Source organism: Microplitis mediator, chromosome 1 (assembly GCF_029852145.1).
Source record: "Microplitis mediator isolate UGA2020A chromosome 1, iyMicMedi2.1, whole genome shotgun sequence".
Taxonomy (NCBI): Eukaryota; Metazoa; Arthropoda; class Insecta; order Hymenoptera; family Braconidae; genus Microplitis; species Microplitis mediator.
Window position 1 is genome coordinate 2,132,847 of NC_079969.1, and position 21,248 is coordinate 2,154,094.

The 21,248-nt window shown below is 27.4% G+C and overlaps 5 protein-coding genes across 5 annotated transcripts; 4 read left to right on the forward strand and 1 right to left on the reverse strand.

The window, feature by feature from the left end:
* Positions 1-367: 367 nt before the first annotated feature.
* Positions 368-5,089, forward strand: LOC130663695 (uncharacterized). Its single transcript, XM_057463108.1, has 3 exons — positions 368-510; positions 2,598-2,967; positions 3,710-5,089. Exons 1-3 carry the CDS (start codon positions 434-436, stop codon positions 3,911-3,913), a joined length of 651 nt encoding a protein of 216 aa, XP_057319091.1. The 5' UTR covers positions 368-433; the 3' UTR covers positions 3,914-5,089.
* A 683-nt stretch (positions 5,090-5,772) lies between these two features.
* Positions 5,773-9,283, forward strand: LOC130663653 (uncharacterized). The gene is made up of 3 exons (XM_057463015.1): positions 5,773-6,065; positions 7,357-7,843; positions 8,828-9,283. Exons 1-3 carry the CDS (start codon positions 5,773-5,775, stop codon positions 8,978-8,980), a joined length of 933 nt encoding a protein of 310 aa, XP_057318998.1. The 3' UTR covers positions 8,981-9,283.
* Positions 9,284-9,486: 203 nt separating this feature from the next.
* On the forward strand, positions 9,487-13,238 carry LOC130663633 (lipoyl synthase, mitochondrial). The gene is made up of 6 exons (XM_057462979.1): positions 9,487-9,633; positions 10,272-10,580; positions 10,658-10,814; positions 12,310-12,367; positions 12,441-12,596; positions 12,784-13,238. Exons 1-6 carry the CDS (start codon positions 9,577-9,579, stop codon positions 13,145-13,147), a joined length of 1,101 nt encoding a protein of 366 aa, XP_057318962.1. The 5' UTR covers positions 9,487-9,576; the 3' UTR covers positions 13,148-13,238.
* Positions 13,239-14,060: 822 nt separating this feature from the next.
* LOC130663671 (proteasome subunit alpha type-1-like) lies at positions 14,061-16,826 on the reverse strand. The gene is made up of 5 exons (XM_057463038.1): positions 16,618-16,826; positions 16,116-16,366; positions 14,852-15,011; positions 14,471-14,680; positions 14,061-14,399 (listed from the first exon to the last, which is right to left on the reverse strand). Exons 1-5 carry the CDS (start codon positions 16,618-16,620, stop codon positions 14,184-14,186), a joined length of 840 nt encoding a protein of 279 aa, XP_057319021.1. The 5' UTR covers positions 16,621-16,826; the 3' UTR covers positions 14,061-14,183.
* A 736-nt stretch (positions 16,827-17,562) lies between these two features.
* Positions 17,563-19,433, forward strand: LOC130663676 (SCO-spondin-like). Its single transcript, XM_057463051.1, has 6 exons — positions 17,563-17,647; positions 18,114-18,250; positions 18,328-18,531; positions 18,603-18,809; positions 18,886-18,972; positions 19,059-19,433. Exons 1-6 carry the CDS (start codon positions 17,605-17,607, stop codon positions 19,167-19,169), a joined length of 789 nt encoding a protein of 262 aa, XP_057319034.1. The 5' UTR covers positions 17,563-17,604; the 3' UTR covers positions 19,170-19,433.
* The last annotated feature ends 1,815 nt before the right edge of the window (positions 19,434-21,248 follow it).

Here is a 21,248-nt window from a genome sequence, read left to right on the forward strand (position 1 = left end):
ACTCTATTTTATTATTATTATTTTTTTAATTTTATTTTATCAATACCCACTAACTTCTCACAAGTATTACACTTACTATTAAAAAAAAATAATTATTATTAAATATAAAACGTGGAAGCAAGACTGCGCAGTGCGCCAGTTTAATTATCAACACAGTGATTAAAAAATTTTTTAATTTTTTTTTTCTAAGTACATTTTTATAATTTACGTTATTTCAACTGAAAATTTTAATTTAAAAAAAAGAGGGAAAATCTTTTTTAAATTTCAGTAAAAATTAAAAATGAAATTTTATAAATTATTATCAATAATATTTATATTTGAGCACACAGTGGATTCATTTTTTGTAACAAGTCAAAGCATTCATTTCGACCAATATGAAAGATGGAATCATGATTGGACAGTTGATATTTTAATTGAACGTAATTTGGTTAGTATGAAGACTGTTTATCATTGTCTCGGTTCACTGGTACATGAACGAGGTGTACTTACTAGCGCTGAATGTCTAAACAGGTAATAATAACAACAATAATTATTAATATTTATTTTAAATAATTTTATTTTGTTTTCCCAAACTGAGTTCCGGATTTATAATCGTGATAACACGGAAACTAATGGCCTGAGATAAAAAATGATAAGAATAATTCTTGTAGGAAATTTAATTACCTACAAAAAAGGTCTCTTTATTTTTTTCTCTAAAATCAAAATTGAAGGCGCTATGAATTTTTTTTAAATTATGAATTTTTTTGCAAGAAATTTCGTGGACTTATTTTTTGTGCCTTTGAAATTTGAATACTGGCCAAAGTATTAGAGTAACAGAAAAATGTATAAAACCGAATTTGTAGGAAATTGAATTTTCTACAAAAAAGGTCTCATTGACTTTTTTTGAAAATTTTATAGTTTGGACGCTATGAATTTTTTTAGTTCACATAAATTTTTTTTTTCATCCCGCGACTTAATTTCGCGGTTTTAAAAATTTGAATAGAGGGTCAAGTAATTGAAATAACGGATAAATGGATGAATGGTTGGATAGGGAATTTCATTGGCTAAAGAAAAGGTCATGAGTAATTTTAACGCAAGTGCTGTAATTTAAAAGTTATTTTCATTTTTTCGGCATGACTTTTAAATCCATGTGGTTTTAAAATTATAATTGGAGTAATTAATGTCTGCTTCGTCACAATTTATTTGATATATAATTAATACAGTGAATATTTATTATATTAAATATTTTATACTTAAAATAATAAAAAAAAAAAACTTTTGACACTGACGATTTTTTTTATTTCATCTCTAAATCAGGCCATTAAAAAATACTTTGGAGATAATAATAAGTCAGAAGAACAAAAAAAAAAAAAATTAAATACCTTTGTTTGTTGATTGAATCTAATGAACAAGATATATTTTTTTTTTTTATTACAAAAAAAAACATAATTTTTTGGTATTTTATAAAATTTCCTGTAAAATAAGTACTCACATGACTATATTTTAAAAAAATTATCGTTGGTTAATTTTATTTAGTAATTAATCGTTAATAAAAAAGTTTTTTCTATTTTTGGTCTCTTAAATATTTTTTTATAATGAAATAAATATATGACACGTGTTTCTGATATGATTTCCCGTTGAATGAGTACCCACATGACTATATTTAAAAATAATTATTAATTAATCAACGAATTAATTAACTACTTAATCATTTTTTATTTAACCTTGAATACCATCGTGTAAGTACTCGTTTTACTCGTAATGACATTCTCTACCAAGTACTATAGTCAATTAATCGAAAAATAATAATAATAATAATAATAATAACTAAAAAAATTAAATTATATAAATTTATTTTTTATTAAAATGAACACGTGCTATAAGTTTCTGATACAATTTCCCGTTGAATGAGTACCCACATGACTATATTTAAAAATAATGATTAATTAATGAAGTCATTAATAAATTAATTAATCATTTTTTTTTTATTTTAAACACCGTCACGTGGGTACTTGTTTTACTTGAAATGAGATTCTCTACCCGGTACTATAGTCGATTTATCGAAAAAAAGATTTTAATAATAACTCAAAAAAAAATTTATATAAATTTTTTTTTTTTAATAAAATGAACACGTGCTATGAGTTTCTGATACAATTTCCCGTTGAATGAGTACCCACATGACTATATTTAAAAATAATGATTCATTAATTAAATCATTAATAAATTGTTTAATGATTTTTTTTTTCATATTAAACACCGTCATGTGGGTACTTGTTTTACTTGAAATGAGATTCTCTACCCTGTACTATAGTCGATTTATCGAAAAAAAGATTTTAATAATAACTCAAAAAAAAATTTATATAAATTTTTTTTTTAATAAAATGAACACGTGCTATGAGTTTCTGATACAATTTCCCGTTGAATGAGTACCCACATGACTATATTTAAAAATAATGATTAATTAATGAAGTCATTAATGAACTAATTAATAATTTGTTTTAAATTTTAAACACCGTCATGTGGGTACTTGTTTTACTTGTAATGAAATTCTCTAGCTTTTACTCTACTTAATTTACCGAAATAATGACAATAATTGAAGTTTATTTTTTTTTTTACAGGACAAGTCCATTCGCAGGTAATACGATAATAAAAGTATACGGCGCGACATTTTTGAATTTAGAAACTGGTTTGAAATTAACAAATATACATTCGATTTCTAATGTAAGTTATCATGATTGGCAAAAAGAATACAATAGGACAAAACTGGATTATGCGTTACTAACTCTTTACTGGCCGATTTTTTTTAATAATCAACTACATTTAATAAATTCAGCAAATGAATCGATAATCGGTAGCATTGATTTTGAAAATTGCATATTAACTTCTATTACACGTGACAAAAGAAAACATATAGTTCCAGTAGAATGTTTATATATCAATGAGGGAAATAAATTAAATTGTACGTCGAAGGATGACGAAGGCGGATTTGTAAGCACTAAGTTCATTAATTGTATTAATCGGAGTGAAGGGAATTAATCAGTCTGTAATTCATTTCCGGAAGTCGAGGAGAGATAGAGGACTTTTGCAGTCTCGGTTGTTTTGCGGAAAACGGCTTTCTTTGCGGGAACCGGAATAAAACGGCGGGAAATTGAGTAAAAATAATTTAAAAAAAAACAAATTGAAGCTTGAAGGCTAAGCTTTAAGATGTGACCAAAGAAATTGAGCTAAAAAAATTTTTTACTGTAGTTATGGTCCGTTAATCGCGTTAATAAACAACCGAAATTACCGCTGGGAAATTAGTTCGTAACTTTGTTCGTTAAAATAGTGTCTTAAAAAATTTTTTTTGGTTTTGATTCGTACAGCGTCAAAAAGGGTTCGTTATAAGCTTCAAATTCATTTTTTATTTTTTTTTTTACGACCATTTTTAACCGAGATATCAAAAATTTCTTAGTTCGATTTCTCCGGGCCTCGAGTTCCGTTAATTCGAAGCTTCGATTAATGGCCTCTAATTACTGCTAATTTTTTTTTAGCTCAATTTTTTTTTATTCTGCCTCAAAGCTTAGACTTGAAGCTTCAATTTCATTTTTTATAAATTATTTTTACTCAATTTATCAGCAAATTATCCCAGTCGCAAAAAACGCTGCGTTCCCAAAAAAAAACTGATTAATTCCCTTTACTATAAAAGTTATATTTAAAAACAATAACAATGATATAAATACACTAATTACAGTACGATTCCGGGAGTCCAGTAAGCTGTCAATTGAAAGATTCAAGAACATTAGTATTAATTGGATTCATATCAAAATATCGTCGATTTTTGAATGAGGACGGATCCAGAACGTTAATACCTATATATACTTCTATTATTCCTGTAGGCCAATCGTTACATTATAATGATGTTAGTCAACATCTAAACACCATTGTAAATATATAAATATATACACATACACATACATTTATATATATATAAATAGAATACTCAAATTAATTCATAACATGTTTGATATGATATTATCATATATGTTGATATATGATGTTACGAAAAATGTATATGGCATAGCATTGATATATATGATTATGTGAGCTCATATATAGTTATATATAGATCATATCTGATCTTATATATTTATTATCCTGGGAGATTTAAGTGTAAGAATTTATGTAAATTTCAAATAAAAATTGTAAATTTATATATGTATCTATATATATATATTAGGGTGTGTCATTTTAGGGCAACTTTTTTTTTCAACGCCCATTTAAATAAAATGGGAAAAAAAATTTGAGATTGGAATTTCATACTCCGGCAATGGCTCACTGTGCAGATAAGTTCAGGATGTGATTTCGTAGGGGATTAAACGCGTACAAAAAAAGTCTATTATCATTTTTTGATAAATCCATCTGTTGAAAAGTTATTGGAGATGGAAGTCAAATTTCCAGTAAATTTCTAGATCTTTTTACTTTTCCAGCGAAACTATCAGACTTATCACAAAATGTCATGAGATCTTTTTTGTAGACAATTTTATTGTCTACAAATTATCTTTGATAAAGTTTTTTAAAATTCCGCATTGTTTTCTAGTTATTTCTATTTTAATACCAAGCTCTTAAAAAAAGGAGTGTTCTGATCGATTTCAGAAGCTGGACATTAAAATGGAAATAACTAGAAAACAATGCGGAATTTTAAAAAACTTTATCAGTGATAATTTGTAGGGAATGAAATTGTCTACAAAAAAGATCCTGTGACATTTTGTGATAAGTCTGATAGTTTCGCCGGAAAAGTAAAAAGATCTAGAAATTTACTGGAAATTTGACTTCCATCTGCAATAACTTTTCAACAGATGGATTTATCAAAAAATGATAACAGACTTTTTTTGTACAGCGTTCAATTCCCTACGAAATTACATCCTGAACTTATCTGTACAATGAGCCATTGTCGAGGTATGAAATTCCGAGCTTAAAGTTTTTTTTTTCCATGTTATTTAAATAGGAAATCAAAAATCACCAAGAGGCAGCTCTTAATATTAATATTAAGGGCTCCAATTTTACCAGGCATCTTATTTTACCTGCCTGCAAGTACAGAATTTAGTAGGACGTTGAAAAAAAAACCCTAAAATGACAAACCCTAATATATATATATTTATATATATGAAAATTATTTTTTCAATCAAATTTTTTAAATTTATTGTTTTAATATTTATTACTATGTAAATTTAATATATATGTTATTTTATAAGAAAAAATAAATAAATAATTTGTTAATTTATGTCAATTGTTAGTTGAGTAAATAGATGTTGATTTCTCTCTCTCTCTCTCTCTCTCTCTCTCTCTCTATATATATATATATATATATATACTTAAAATTCGATGCACATTCAAATGAATACCAACATGCTGTAGTTGGTTTTCCATAATTTATAAGATCTACATATATATCTATATATTTTTAAATATATACATATTTTAATTAAAAATAAATATGACATGTGGGTACTCATATTAAAGGGCCTTTAATTCTCTATCAATTCCACAATTCAAATATATATATATATATATATATATATATATACATTAGTGTGCCCATATTACCTCATACATATATTTAGTACTTCAATACTTATCTATATATATATATATATATTGTTGAGCGTCTTAATGACTTTTTAATATCATAAATATTTTTTTATCACATATTTTTTTATCTAAAATAAATGACTAAAAATTTGAACAACCATATATACAGTATATATATTTATTTAAAAATAAAATAATAAACTGTGTGTAGAAAAGTAAAAAAAAATGGAAAAATTATTTATTATATGTTTGATATCTATAAATATATTAATAATATCAAATAATTTGTATGATGACGGAAGTGTGTATCAGGTTGAGCATGAAACAATAAATGAAACGCGTGATTATAAAATATTTGACATTTGGGCATATTCATGGACTGTTGTAATTGAAATATCGGTTCGTAATACTGACAGTGATTTTGAACCCCTTGATGGTGAATTTCAATATCATTACTGCACTGGGTCATTATTAAAACCGTATTTAGTTCTAACAAGTGCTGCTTGTATACATGACGTGTAATTATATATATTTTTTCTAACTATTTATTTATTTTATTTTTTTGTTTAGTTTTTGTACGAAAAATAAATTATTTTAGTCATGAAATTTTTTATTTCAAAATTATGATTCTTGGTTACGATTTTTTTATTTTCTTAATTCAATAAAGTCATTTTACGTTTTCAATTTAATTTTTCTAGAAATTTTAATCAATTTTTTTTTTACTTGCTTGAGAATTTCATCTTTCCAATATGAATTTATATTTTCTTGACTCAAATTAATTATTCTTTAATCACAAAATTTCAATTCCATAAAAAAAAAATATTCTTGTTTCAACAAAAATTTTTTTTTGACTCAAGAATTTATTTTGTCGACTCAAGTTAATTATTCTTGTATTGAAGAATTCATTTACTTGACTCAAGTTAATTTTTCTTGTTTCAAATAATTTTTATTTTGACTCAAGAATTTATTTTGTCGACTCAAGTTAATTATTATTATATTAAAAAATTAATTTTCTTGACTCAAGTTAATTTTTCTTGTTCCAAATAATTTTTATTTTAACTCCAGAATTTATTTTGTCGACTCAAGTTAATTATTCTTGCATTAAAAAATTAATTTTCTTGACTCAAGTTAATTTTTCTTGTTTCAAATAATTTTTATTTTGACTCAAGATTTTATTTTGTCAACTCAAGTTAATTATTCTTCAATCAAAAAATTTCAATTCCATAAAAAAAGTATTTTTATTCCAACAAAAAATTTTTGTTGACTCTAGAATTTATTTTGTCGACTTAAGTTAATTATTCTTGTATTGAAAAATTAATTTTCTTGACTCAAGTTAATTTTTCTTGTTTCAAATAATTTTTATTTTAACTCAAGAATTAATTTTTGCCACTAAAGTTAATTATTCTTGCATTAAAAAATTAATTTTCTTGACTCAAAATAATTTTTCTTGTTTCACATAATTTTTATTTTGACTCAAGAATTTATTTTGTCGACTCAAGTTAATTATTCTTGTTTCAAAAAATTAATATTCTTGACTTAAGTTAATTTTTCTTCAATCAAAAAATTTCAATTCCATAAAAAAAAGTATTTTTGTTCCAACAAAAAGTTTTTCTTGACTCAAGAATTTTTTTTTCGGCAGCAATTTAAATTTTCTTGGATCAAATAAACGTTTTTTTCCCTTTACGGGCTAAGTAGTGACTTAACATAAAAATTCATAAGGACATTTTTTGTAGCGAATCAAATTTCCTACAAAAATTTATATAAATTTTCGCATAAAATAAATAATAACACTGATAAAATAATTTTCAGAATATCACATTATAATGAATTTGGAATTTCTGTTCTCGGTGATTACAACAGATCTGAAAAAGTTATATACATAACTAAATCACCGTCATTAAATCAAAACGAAAAGAGAGTCGGTAACGAATCGGGTAAGGTTAAAGAAGCTATTAATAAACGCAAGTCATTTAAAATGCGTTATATATATTATTACAATTTTGCTGAAAAATATAACAGCTCTGAGCCAGATATCGCATTGATTGGGCTAAAAAAGTCAATATTGTTCGGTAACAACGAAAAAATTACCATACCTATAGCGAGTAAGTGCCATCATATAAATTATGATAAATGTCTGATAACAAGAATAACGGAGAGTAAACGTGAAAATTCTTCTTATACATGTTCGGTTAAATTTACATATGAGACAGTTTTCGATGAATTGAGTCAACAAAGTCGCAACATAAGTCACGGAAAATTAAATTGCCATCCTAAAGATTTAGCTGAACACAACAAAGTAAGTAAATAAGTATAACATATATATTAGGGTATCATTTTAGGGTTTTTTTTTTTCACGTACTACTAGCTTCTGTACTTGCAAGAAGGTAAAATAAAATGCCTGGTAAAATTGGAGCCCTTAATATTAATATTAAGAGCTGCCTCTTGGTGACTTTTGATTTCCTATTTAAATAACATGGAAAAAAAACTTTAAGCTCGGAATTTCATAGCTCGACAATGGCTCATTGTACAGATAAGTTCAGGATGTAATTTCGTAGGGAATTAAACGCTGTACAAAAAAAGTCTCTTATCATTTTTTGATAAATCCATCTGTTGAAAAGTTATTGGAGATGGAAGTCAAATTTCCAGTAAATTTCTAGATCTTTTTACTTTTCCAGCGAAACTATCAGACTTATCACAAAATGTCACAGGATCTTTTTTGTAGACAATTTCATTCCCTACAAATTATCACTGATAAAGTTTTTTAAAATTCCGCATTGGTTTCTAGTTATTTCCATTTTAATGTCCAGCTTCTGAAATCGATCAGAACACTCCTTTTTTTAAGAGCTTGGTATTAAAATAGAAATAACTAGAAAAAAATGCGGAATTTTAAAAAACTTTATCAGAGATAATTTGTAGAGAATAAAATTGTCTACAAAAAAGATCTTATGACATTTTGTGATAAGTCTGATAGTTTCGCTGGAAAAGTAAAAAGATCTAGAAATTTACTGGAAATTTGACTTCCATCTCCAATAACTTTTCAACAGATGGATTTATCAAAAAATGATAACAGACTTTTTTTGTACGCGTTTAATCCCCTACGAAATCACATCCTCTCCTTATCTGTACAATGAGCCATTGCCGAGGTACAAAATTCCGAACTTAAATTTTTTTTCCATTTTATTTAAATGGGCGTTGAAAAAAAAAGTTGCCCTAAAATGACACACCCTAATATGTATATATATAAATATATGTATATGTATATATATGAATTTCATTTCAGTTTTGTTTGGAGAATACTTGTGGAGGAAATCCAATAGTATGTCAAATAAATGGAGTAAAACCAGCCAAATATGTCCAAGTTGGTCATTTAAAAGCCAAAAATAATAGAAAAAACATGGATTATATTTATATACCCGATGTAATAGACTTATAATATATATATATATGTATATTATATATACGACATATAATATGATGTTTAGTTTTATTTAAAAAAATTTTTTAAAACCGTCGACAGGATTCGATCCGCGTACCTCGGGTTTGTCTTAAAATCAATTAACTCTTCATATTTCTTATATTTATTCTCGCAAAATATCTAGATATGATAATTTTAATTATATGAATTGTCTTGTATATAAATATCAGTTATTGTTTAATTGTAAATTAAAATGGCGGTTTAAAAAATTATTTGCGCGGTTATTTAAAAATTCAAAAAAGCGCGCGAAATAAAAATGTAAGAGGGCGGCATCTTTGAAGGTGTGTGGGTATTTTTGATTGAAAAATAATGATAATAGTAATGACGTATCGATCACATGTTAAAATAAACAGCGAAGTTTCGTAATTTCAGTTAATGTGCGATAACCTAGTAATTAATATATATGTATATATTTGTGTATATTTAATATTTTATTTATAAAAAAAATTTTCGATGTAAAAATAAATAAAATTATGTAAAGTGTCAATTTATTAACAAAGAAATTCAATTTTTATTGAGTAATTAAGAAAACTTGTTTATATTTCATTTTTAAAATGTATAGAAAAATTAGCAGTGGAAATTTTAAAAATATCAACTTATCACTTGGCTGTGTAAGTATTTTTTTTTTACCTTTTCTATGGGAGATTGAGGGCGAGATGATAAATTTTTTTAAATAAATGGAAAATTCTTGTAAATTCATGCTGGGTAATGATGACAAATTTTCAGCCAGGGTTCAAGTTCATGAGGTTTTGAATATCTTAGGAGTAATCAGTAAGAAATTTAACGAAGTTTGAGTACCCACATGACGGGGTTTCGGTGACAAAAAAAATACGGGGTAAAACGGTGCTCGGGTAACCAAATTTGTAAATTTTTAATTTTGGGGCCTTGGGTTGAGTTCAGAGAGAGATTTCATGAAGTTTGAGTACCCACATGACAGAGTTTTGACACCAAAAAAAATGCGGGGTGAAATGGTCAATAGATAAATTTTTTTGAAATTTAAAATTTGAAAAATGCGTGGGTGGATAGAGAATTTGATGAGGAGTAGATCGAGTACCCACATCGGTATATTTAATTGTATGTGAAAATTAATGTCGTTAATTAATTAATTACCGGTTTAATTAACGCACGTGGACTTTTTTCAAAAGTAGGGTTGTTGGTACTCATTTAACGCAGAATTTTATCTAGATCACAGAAATCTCAGTCATTTTTTTCTAAAAAATTCTGTGTGATGATAAAATTAATTTTTCAGGTTAAAAATTATTCTAAAGAAGAAACGACTTTCAAAGATAAATTAAACAATGGCCCTAATTTGGAGGACTTTTTAAGTGAAAAAATTCCCAAGTACGATGGGAAATTGAAATTAGACAAAAATGATAAGTCACGACTGAGATTGCCCCCGTGGTTGAAACGCGAGATTCCCATGGGAGAAAATTATGCCCAATTAAAATCACAATTACGTGAGTCGAAATTAGCGACAGTATGTGAGGAAGCGAGGTGTCCAAATATTGGTGAGTGTTGGGGCGGTGGCGAGCATGGAACATCCACAGCAACAATTATGGTAATTAATTTATTCTAATTTTTAATTAAAAAAATCTTTTTCTAACTGAATTTATTGATTAATTTATTAATTAATAGCTAATGGGTGACACCTGCACACGTGGGTGCAGATTTTGTTCTATAAAAACTGCACGGGCGCCTCCGCCATTAAATCCCGAGGAACCGGTTAATACAGCAATTGCTGTTGCTAAATGGGGTGTTGATTATATTGTACTTACATCCGTCGATCGTGATGGTAATTATAATTTTTTTAATTATTTATAATTATTTTTTTTTTCTTAATTATAAAAAAAAATGTTGATAGGAAATGAGTTTTTATCTATACATTGTTACTGTGCCTAAAATATTGAGTTTGAGATAAAGTTTATGAAGACCTTTTTTTTAGGAAATTCAATTCTCTACAAAAATGTCTCAGTACATTTTCATCGTAACTTTGATAGTTTAGCCAGAATTTGAATTGAAAGGTTCAATTAAATGGAACTTGTTACCCGGGATGGTAAAATTTTTTGGAGTATGACTTGAAATTGTTATTATGGTTAAACTATCGATTGTACGGAAAAATTTATGAGAACCTTTTTGATAGAGAATTTAATTTCCTACAAAAAAGTCTCAGTAAATTTTTATCGTAACTTTGATAGTTTAGCCAGAATTTTAATTTAAAAATTCATTCAAGCGGAATTCGTTACAGAAAATTAGATTAATTTGAGAGTATGACTTTAAATTAATATTCCGACTAAAATATCGATTGTACGGAAAAAGTTATCAGGACCTTTTTTATAGAGAATTTAATTCCCTACAAAAATGTCTTAGTGCATTTTTATCGTAACTTTGATAGTTTAGCCAGAATTTAAATTTAAAGGTTCAATTAAATGGAACTTGTAACCCGGGATGGTAAAATTTTTTGGCGTATGACTTGAAATTGTTATTATGGTGAAACTATCGATTGTACGGAAAAATTTATGAGGACCTTTTTTATAGAGAATTTATTTCTTTACAAAAATGTCTCAGTACATTTTTATCGTAACTTTGATAGTTTAGCCAGAATTTGAATTTAAATGTTCAATTGAATGGAACTTGTTACCCGGGATGGTAAAATTTTTTGGAGTATGACTTGAAATTGTTATTATGGTTAAACTATCGATTGTACGGAAAAATTTATGAGAACCTTTTTTATCGAGAATTTAATTCCCTACAAAAATGTTTTAGTAGATTTTTATCGTACCTTTGATAGTTTAGCCAGAATTAAAATTTAAAGGTTCAATTAAATGGAACTTGTTACCCGGGATGGTAAAATTTTTTGGAGTATGACTTGAAATTGTTATTATGGTTAAACTATTGATCGTACGGAAAAATTTATGAGAACCTTTTTTAAAGAGAATTTAATTCCCTACAAAAATGTCTCAGTACGTTTTTATCGTAACTTTGATATTTTAGCCAGAATTTAAATTTCAATGTTCAATTAAATGGAACTTGTCACCCTGGATGGGAGAATATTTTGGAGTATGACTTGAAATTGTTATTATGGTTAAACTATCGATTGTACGAAAAAATTTATGGAAACCTTTTTTATAGAGAATTTAATTCCCTACAAAAATGTCTCAGTACATTTTTATTGTAACTTTGATAGTTTAGCCAGAATTTGAATGTTTTAATAAAATTTTAAAGTTCATATTTTTCATACAAATTTTTGCTTAAATTTTTTTATTAAAATATTTTCTATTTTTTTTTAGATTTACCCGATGGAGGATCGAATCATATTGCAGCAACAATAAAAGAGTTAAAAAATCGGTAAGAAAAAAAAATTTTTTTGATATTTTTTTTTTGCAGTCAAATTAATTAATTAGTTATTTTTGTTAATTAGGAGCAATATTTTAGTAGAAGCTCTGGTGCCAGATTTTGGCGGAAATCAAGAATGTATACAAAATATCGTCGATTCAAAATTAGATGTCTTTGCACACAACATCGAAACAGTCGAACGCCTGACGCCATTCGTACGCGATCGACGCGCGAATTACAAGTAAATTTAAAAATTCAAATTTATTTTTTATTTTTCTCAAGTTCTAAAGCTTCAGCTTAAATTTTAAAATTTAAAAAAAATTCCCGCGGACTTTTTTTTAAACCCTCAAAATCATCAGATTCAAATAAAAAAATTTTTTTTTAAGTTGGAGGGGGGAGTAATTTTAAAATTTGATTTAAATTTTCAGACAGTCGTTGAAAGTTTTAAAAATGGCGAAGGAATTAAACGAAAATTTGATAACAAAGTCATCGATAATGTTGGGCCTCGGAGAAACTGACGAAGAAATAATGACGACAATTAAAGATCTAAGATCTGTTGGAGTCGACGCACTGACTCTGGGCCAGTACATGCAGCCGACGAAACGTCATTTGAAAGTAATTGAATACGTGACACCGGAAAAATTTAAACACTGGGAAGATTTTGGAAATAAAAGTGGATTTTTGTATACCGCCAGTGGTCCACTTGTCAGATCTTCTTACAGAGCCGGTGAATTTTACCTGGGTAATATTATCAAGCAGCGAAGTCGCAATATTGAAGATGTTAATGTTTGAAATTTTATTTGATTAAATTTATTAGTTTAGTGGATTTAAACTGTCGAGATTTTTGTAATTGTTGAGACAAATAAATTATTTTTATTTAAAAGCGGCTGGTTTTGTAATTGGAAAGTAGAAATTCGGGTGTGGTTAATTGGAGACTTTTTTCTATCGGAGTTGGGGGGAATGAAAAAGTTGATGGAGGAACGAATTCAGCAGGTGATTTCGTGAAGTTTGAGTACCCGGAAGACTAGGTTTGGGTTAGAAAATACGTGTGGGGTAAGACGGTATTTTTTTGAAAATTCAGTATTTTTTGGAATTTTGATCCTGTAGGTGAATTCAGGAGGTAATTTCGTGAAGTTTGAGTACCCGGAAGACTAGGTTTGGGTTAAAAAATATGTGTGGGGCAAGATGGTGTTTTTTTGAAAATTGAGTATTTTTTGGAATTTTGATCCTGGGGGTGAATTCAGGAGAGAATTTTGAGAAGTTTGAGTACCCGGAAGACTAGGTTTGGGTTAGAAAATTTGTAAGTGGGGTAAGATGGGATTTTTTTGAAAATTCGGTATTTTTTGGAATTTTGATCCTGGGGGTGGATTTGGGAGTAAATTTTGAGAAGTTTGAGTACCCGGAAGACTAGGTTTGGGTTAGGAAATTTGTAAGTGAGGTAAGATGGTATTTTTGGAAAATTCAGTATTTTTTGGAATTTTGATCCTGGGGGTGGATTTGGGAGTAAATTTTGAGAAGTTTGAGTACCCGGAAGATAACTTTTAAAAAAAAAATATAACTTTTTAATTTTTTTTCAAGAATCAGACCGAAAATAATCAAAAAAAAATTTTCTACAATCATAGTCATGTGACCACTCATTTTACTCGCCTGCCCACGACCTTTCCACCCCTGCCCTCTACAATTACCTAAAAAATTAATTACCATAGACAATGCAATTATTTATTATAAATCAATTACACAGTAATTTAAAATGCAAATTGTAGTAATCAATGTTTAGAAAAAAAAATTTAATCATGTACTTAAGAACTTTATAAACTTATTTATTAATTCACTCCGTGTCCATCGCGACAGCTACGCGTGGCTGAGCCTCATCAGCTGGCGGATCCTGAGGCGGTTTGTCATCATCGGCACTCGTACCAGCAGTTGCAGCAGCAGCTCTACCGCGTTTCTCATCTCCCTCAATTTCTCCCAAGTAACGCTCAGTACTTTCTTCCGATAAGATTTCAAATGCGTGAGCTTTGCCCACTACTCCAATCGATACATTCTACAAAAAAATTTAAATTTAAATTAATAAATAAATTATTAAGTAATTAAAAAAAAAAAAAAAAAAATTACCTTGATAGATAAATCAACTTCATTAGGTAAAGTATCACGTAATGAACGTAATCCATGTTTAATTAATTCATTTAAATCACAAGTTAAAAATTCATTTAAATGTTTTTCGAGATAAGTACGAGCGGCTTGTGATCGTGATCCAATCGCCATTGCTTTGCAATCAAAATAATTTGCTGATGGACATGTTTGATAAATATGAGGTCCTTGATCCTTAATTAAAAAAAAAAAAAAATTTAATTAATTAATTAATTAATTAATTGAAGTAAAAAAAATTTTTTATTAGAAAAAAATTTTTTTTATTTGAAAAAAATTGACTAATAATTTTTTGTCCTTCAAAAAATGATTAATGTAATTAATTAATTAATTAATTAGTATAATTACGTCAAAGCCAGCAACAAGTAAACCGACACCATAAGGACGTCTGTCGTATCTCTGAGTGCAAGTTTGCATTTTGTTACCCAAAGTTGATATTAATCGTCCAACTGGAAGTGGATCATCATGTGAATATTTGTAATTCAGACATTCTGTTCTCATGTAACGGCTGGAATATTTTAAAATTTTTTTATTGATAATTAATTGGCAATTAATTAGTGATTAGAGAAATCAATTTTTGAAAACTATACGGAATTGGGAATTTCTGGGCGAACTATGGGAGTTATGGTAAAAATTCACTGAGACATTTTTGTAGGGAATTAAATTCTCTTTAAAAAAGGTGAGGATAAATTTTTTTGTACGATGGATAGTTCAGACGGAATAGTGATTTAAAGTCTGACTCCAAAACTTTCTATGAATTCTGGTAACGATTTTCATTCAGTTCAACTTTTAAATTAAAATTCTGGCTAAACTATCAAAGTTACGATAAAAAGGCACGAGGACATTTTTGTAGGAAATTAAATTCTCTATAAAAAAGGTCCTGATAACTTTTTCCGTACAATCGATATTTTAGTCGGAATATTAATTTGAAGTCATACTCTCAAATTAATCTAATTTTCTGTAACGAATTCCGCTTGAACGAATTTCTAAATCAAAATTCTGGCTAAACTATCAAAGTTACGATAAAAAAGCACTGGGACATTTTTGTAAGGAATTAAATTCTCTACAAAAAAGGTTCCCATGACTTTTTCCGTACAATCGATATTTTAGTCGGAATATTAATTTGAAGTCATACTCTCAAATTAATCTAATTTACTGTAACGAATTCCGCTTGAACGAATTTTTAAATCAAAATTCTGGCTAAACTATCAAAGTTACGATAAAAAAGCACTAGGACATTTTTGTAAGGAATTAAATTCTCTACAAAAAAGGTTCCCATGACTTTTTCCGTACAATCGATATTCTATTCGGAATATTAATTTAAAGTCATACTTCCAAATTACTATAATTTTTCTGTAACGAGTTCCACTTTTTTGAATTTTGAAATTAAAATTCTGGCTAAACTATCAGAGTTACGATAAAAATGTACTGAGACACTCTTGTAGGAAATTAAATTCCCTACAAAAAAGGTCCTCATAAATTTTTATATAAATCTAATAGTTTAGGCTCTAGAGCTCGAAATATAAAAAAATGATAAATAAATAATTCAAAAAATTTAAAAATTCCCGCGCAATATTTAAAAAATGTAAAAACTATTTAAAATGAAGTGTACCTCAACATTCGTGCATCAGCAGTCAAACCAGCGATACTTATTCCCATATGCTTGTCAATGGGTATTATTTTTTTTTGATAAGCAGACAATTCCGAGGACGCGCGTTTCAGAGCAATGAGAACCGCGTACTCTTTATTTTTTAAACCAACAGTTGCTGATCCAAGTTTTACAGCTTCCATAGCATATTCGACCTGGTGCAAACGTCCCTGCGGACTCCATACAGTAACGTCACTGTCATACTGATTACGAAACTGAAAAAAATATGAGATTTTTACTCTGATTTGAAATAAAAAAATTATCGAGTCCTAATTAAAAGTCCTCGCAATTAATTGTAAAAAAAAATTTTTAATTTTGACAGAAACTATCAATTTTTTTTTTAATTTTTCTGGACAATTAAAATAAAATTATTGACTTTAATTATTTTTTTTATTTAAATTTTCATTGAAAGAAAAACAAAATTTATGATTTATGAATTAATTAATTAATTGAAGTAATTACTTACCATTGTAATTAATAAATAAACACTTGTCGGTTTATTTAATTAATTGTAAAAATTAAATATTAATTATTGTTATTCACAGTTGAAAGTTAATAACAACGAAATTTGTATGTGATATAAATAATATATATGTATTATTTATTTAAATGTATGACTATAAAAATATAAAGCGTTACTTATAACATGTAATTAGGGTTAGAATTTTCGGATAATCATGATCTCCAGAATAACGTCAGTCATTTTGAATGATTTTAAAAAATAACTGCAGAGGCGCCAGTTTAAAAAAATTGGCGCGCAAAATTCAAATGTTAAAACTTTTAAATTTGGTGACGTATTTGTTTATTATTTTTTAAATTAATTAGTGTGGTAATTAATTTGATTATTTAGACATTAATTATAAAGAGATTAATTAATTAATTTAAATAATTAATTGTGGGAAAATTTGAATGTAATATTAAATTTTTTTAATTTTTAAATTACGAAATTTAATTGTTTTAATTACGAGTAATAATTAGTCTTAAATTAAAGATCAGAGTTTTTTGTACGAGTTTCAAAATTTATTAATTAATTTTAATTAATTATATTCTGATGTATAGTAATTCAAATTTGAAATTTATAAAGTTACAAAAAATTGTTTTTTTAGATTTTGTTTTTTATTAATTAGTTTTACTTTGATTACATTATCAGAGTAATTAACTTTAGTAATTTCGTAATTCTAATTCTTGGAATTCTTTTGTATTTGATCTCAAGGTTTCATTTTTTTTCTAATCGACACAATAATTAAATTTATGACAAAAAAATAAAGATAAAAATATATGAAATTGGTATTTTTTTATGTCACCTAAAACATTCCATTACGTTCAATCATTATTATTATTACTCTATAAATATATAAATATATGTGTATATATATACACAATACTGTAGTATTTTATTGAATATAAAGAAGCGACGATTTTTTTTTTTCAAAAAGTAAGCGGTTTTTTTAAAATGAAGACTGTATGTTTTATTATTCTCACTGGCTTGGCAATTGGTAAATACTTATTATATATATTTATATACATATATTGAGAATTCATTTCTTTAATTAGTAATAAGAATTTAATTAATTATTTTTAAAAATTCATAATTTTTTTGTGAGCAATATTTTAATTTCTTTAAATCGAAATAACTTGGAAACTATTGAGTTTATGAAAAAATTTGTAGAAACTTTATTTGTAGGAAATTAAATTTCCTACAAAAAATGTCTCTTTGAATTTTCACCTAAACTCAATATTTTAGCGGGAATTTAATTTTGAAGTTTTATAAGAAATTATTTCCATGCGCGGGAAAAATTTGATTTTTTGAATTAGAAATTCGAATTGCGGGTAAACTATCAGAGATACAACAATTATTGATATGAAAATTTTTGTTTAGAATTGAATTTTGAATGGATGATGTCAAGTGATTTTTTTTGTAAACTCGATAGTTTTTTTGTAAATTTGAATTTATTTTTTAAGTTACAGCCCAGTCATTAGAATTTACAAATGGAGTAAATGGCGAAACTTGTAAATTAAATCAACGTTATAGCGACTGTGCAACAGCGTGCCCACTTAGTTGTGGTAAAAAAAATGTTGAGAGAGACGACTGTCCCTATGTAATTATTTTCCATTAAAAAAAAAAAATTTCCATTAAAAATTTCCATTACAAAAAAATTTATTTTAAATTATCCAGGATTGCAGTCCAGGCTGCGAATGTATCGACGGCTATTATCTAAACAAAAATCTAGAATGCGTTAAACCAGAAAACTGCGAAACGCCAAATGAGTCTCGAGACCGTCTATTGGTCGCGAATTGCGGAGCTAACCAACAGTTTTCATTTTGTCGGTCACCTTGTCCGCCATCTTGTGGAAAGAAACCAATCGAGCCTTGTCCATTTGTAAGCAAACTCATTAATTAATTAGTCAATTAAATCACTAATTACCTAATAAATTATGTTATTTATTAAAGAATTGTACTTCCGGCTGCGAGTGTTTGAACGGATACTTTTTAAATAAAAAACGAGAATGCGTAAAACCGGAAGATTGTCCCCGTAAAACTGAAAAAATTCCAGTAAATCCAGTATGTGGAGTAAACGAAATTTTCAGTTCCTGTCATAAATCTTGTGAATTTAAATGCGCCGAAGGTTATCGTCCTGAATTAATTCCAATGTGTGTAGTAAGTAATTTAAAATTATTTTTTGAAATTAAATTATTAAATACACTGCAGTAATTAATTATTATTTTAATTTTAGACACGAAGAAAAGAATTATATGACATAATTAATGGAGCATATTTACGGGGGGAAAATTGGACTGCTATTGTGGAAGCAGATGCAAAGGTAATTTAATAATTATAATAATTAATTAATTAAAATCGTTAATGAAAAATCGCAGCTTCTGAAAAAATATTATACTTTATTTCTAGAAATGCTGGACCGGATGTGGATGCGCGGATGGATTCTGGAGAAATTCGAAAGGACTTTGCGTTAGACCTCAAAATTGTTTCGATCATTTGAATAATCAGCTTGAAATTTAAATTTAATCATTACTATATGATTCTAATTAAGTGATGCGGAAATCCATTGAACCAATTTTACAATAAATTCTATTGCACACCTCAAGCGCGAAAGTGCTAGGGGTGCTTTACTGACGGTTCTTCCTCGGTGACAATTTTTCTCATACAAAAACATTTCTACACCCTTTTCATAGCAAAAAAAATTATTAAATTGTGTACTCGCATGCAGATAATTTATTAAAGAATAATTTAAACCCAACGTTGAGTCGATTTGTTAATTCATTGATTTTAAATTAATTATTTTAATCCAAGAAACTAGTGCTGCCAATTGTTACGTATGAATCTTCGTAAGCACGATAACTCCCGAAAGACACCATTAATCGGCCTAACTGTTTTTTTATTGTCTTTGTATTTTTTATCACAAGAACCCTAATGAAAATTACTAGGGCTGTACATCTAAACCGGCTTAACCGGTTAAAAAGTTAACCAGGTTAATTAGCTGGTTAGCTGGTCAGCTTAGCTAATTTAACCAGTTAACTTCATTAGCTTGGCTAAGCAGCCAAAGGCTTAACCGGTTAACTTAAATTAGCTAGGCTAATTAGCTGAGGGTTTAACCGGTTAAATGGTTAATTTTTTTTTTTCATCTATTCGCTACTTTATCTTAGAAAATGTATAGGAAATATCATATTTCTTTAATTTTAGACCGAAAAAGCTATAACAAAAAATTTATACTATTAGTTCAAAAAAATTAACTCCAATTTTTCGAATTATTTAATTAAAAATATATCGCGTTACTAATGCCAAAAAGGTGTATCTCAAAATATACGCCCTCTGGCTCTGTAGAACCAAAAAGGCGTATTAAAAAATTTTTTTTTTCGGATAAACTTGGGAATGTTACAACAAAATATATCCAGAAAAAAACGAAAATAAAATTTTTTTTGACATACGTCCTTTTGGCTTCAGTAACGCAATATATTTTTAATTGAATAATTCGAAAAATTGGAGTGATTTTTTTTGAACTAATAGTATAAATTTTTTGTTATAGCTTTTTCGGTCTGAAATTAAAGAAATATGATATTTCCTATACATTTTCTAAGATAAAGTAGCGAATAGATGAAAAAAAAAAATTAACCATTTAACCGGTTAAACCCTCAGCTAATTAGCCTAGCTAATTTAAGTTAACCGGTTAAGCCTTTGGCTGCTTAGCCAAGCTAATGAAGTTAACTGGTTAAATTAGCTAAGCTGACCAGCTAACCAGCTAATTAACCTGGTTAACTTTTTTAACCGGTTAAGCCGGTTTAGATGTACAGCCCTAAAAATTACTATAAGAATCCTTTTAGTTTAATTGTAATTAATTAACGACGTAAAAGAGATTATTCGTGAAAAATTTAACTGCTATTTTTACTGTTGTTATTATTTTTTTCATTGTTTCTCTCTATTAACTACTGGTGGCAGCACTAGCGTATTAATATGTTTGAAAAAAAGTGACATCTAAGACAAAAGGCGGAATATTTAAAAAAAAAATGTTATTAAAAAAATATCAAACTGAAAATAAAAAATAAAAAGTCAAATTGATAATTTGTAAGTTGGATAAAAGTTCATAATAAAAAAAAATAAATTTATATTATATAATAAAAGTAATGATTAAAAATAAAATGAGTGATTGAGGTGTGCACTTTTGGATTTTCGAATATTTTCCTAATGTTGTAATTAATTTTTAGTAAATACTAGGGCTGTACATCTAAACCGGCTTAACCGGTTAAAAAGTTAACCAGGTTAATTAGCTGGTTAGCTGGTCAGCTTAGCTAATTTAACCGGTTAACTTCATTAGCTTGGCTAAGCAGCCAAAGGCTTAACCGGTTAACTTAAATTAGCTATGCTAATTAGCTGAGGGTTTAACCGGTTAAATGGTTAATTTTTGTTTTTCATCTATTCGCTACTTTATCTTAGAAAATGTATAGGAAATATCATATTTCTTTAATTTTAGACCGAAAAAGCTATAACAAAAAATTTATACTATTAGTTCAAAAAAATTCACTACAATTTTTCAAATTATTTAATTGAACATCTATCACGTTATCAATGCCAAAAAGATGTATC

What these genes read in the sequence shown, in the direction of transcription:
- LOC130663695 (XM_057463108.1), top strand. Translation starts at nt 434, where the DNA reads ATGAAGACTGTTTATCATTGTCTCGGTTCACTGGTACATGAACGAGGT. An exon ending in AGCGCTGAATGTCTAAACAG is followed by an intron (nt 511 to 2,597) that starts GTAATAATAACA and finishes TTTTTTTTACAG; the next exon opens with GACAAGTCCATTCGCAGGTA. An exon ending in AGGATGACGAAGGCGGATTT is followed by an intron (nt 2,968 to 3,709) that starts GTAAGCACTAAG and finishes CACTAATTACAG; the next exon opens with TACGATTCCGGGAGTCCAGT.
- LOC130663653 (XM_057463015.1), top strand. Translation starts at nt 5,773, where the DNA reads ATGGAAAAATTATTTATTATATGTTTGATATCTATAAATATATTAATA. An exon ending in GCTGCTTGTATACATGACGT is followed by an intron (nt 6,066 to 7,356) that starts GTAATTATATAT and finishes AATAATTTTCAG; the next exon opens with AATATCACATTATAATGAAT. An exon ending in ATTTAGCTGAACACAACAAA is followed by an intron (nt 7,844 to 8,827) that starts GTAAGTAAATAA and finishes ATTTCATTTCAG; the next exon opens with TTTTGTTTGGAGAATACTTG.
- LOC130663633 (XM_057462979.1), top strand. Translation starts at nt 9,577, where the DNA reads ATGTATAGAAAAATTAGCAGTGGAAATTTTAAAAATATCAACTTATCA. An exon ending in TACATCCGTCGATCGTGATG is followed by an intron (nt 10,815 to 12,309) that starts GTAATTATAATT and finishes ATTTTTTTTTAG; the next exon opens with ATTTACCCGATGGAGGATCG. An exon ending in GATCGACGCGCGAATTACAA is followed by an intron (nt 12,597 to 12,783) that starts GTAAATTTAAAA and finishes TTAAATTTTCAG; the next exon opens with ACAGTCGTTGAAAGTTTTAA.
- LOC130663671 (XM_057463038.1), bottom strand. An exon ending in GCTGATGCACGAATGTTGAG is followed by an intron (nt 15,012 to 16,115) that starts GTACACTTCATT and finishes AAAATATTCCAG; the next exon opens with CCGTTACATGAGAACAGAAT. An exon ending in TACTTGTTGCTGGCTTTGAC is followed by an intron (nt 14,681 to 14,851) that starts GTAATTATACTA and finishes TTTTTAATTAAG; the next exon opens with GATCAAGGACCTCATATTTA.
- LOC130663676 (XM_057463051.1), top strand. Translation starts at nt 17,605, where the DNA reads ATGAAGACTGTATGTTTTATTATTCTCACTGGCTTGGCAATTG. An exon ending in AGAGAGACGACTGTCCCTAT is followed by an intron (nt 18,251 to 18,327) that starts GTAATTATTTTC and finishes TAAATTATCCAG; the next exon opens with GATTGCAGTCCAGGCTGCGA. An exon ending in AATTAATTCCAATGTGTGTA is followed by an intron (nt 18,810 to 18,885) that starts GTAAGTAATTTA and finishes TTTTAATTTTAG; the next exon opens with ACACGAAGAAAAGAATTATA.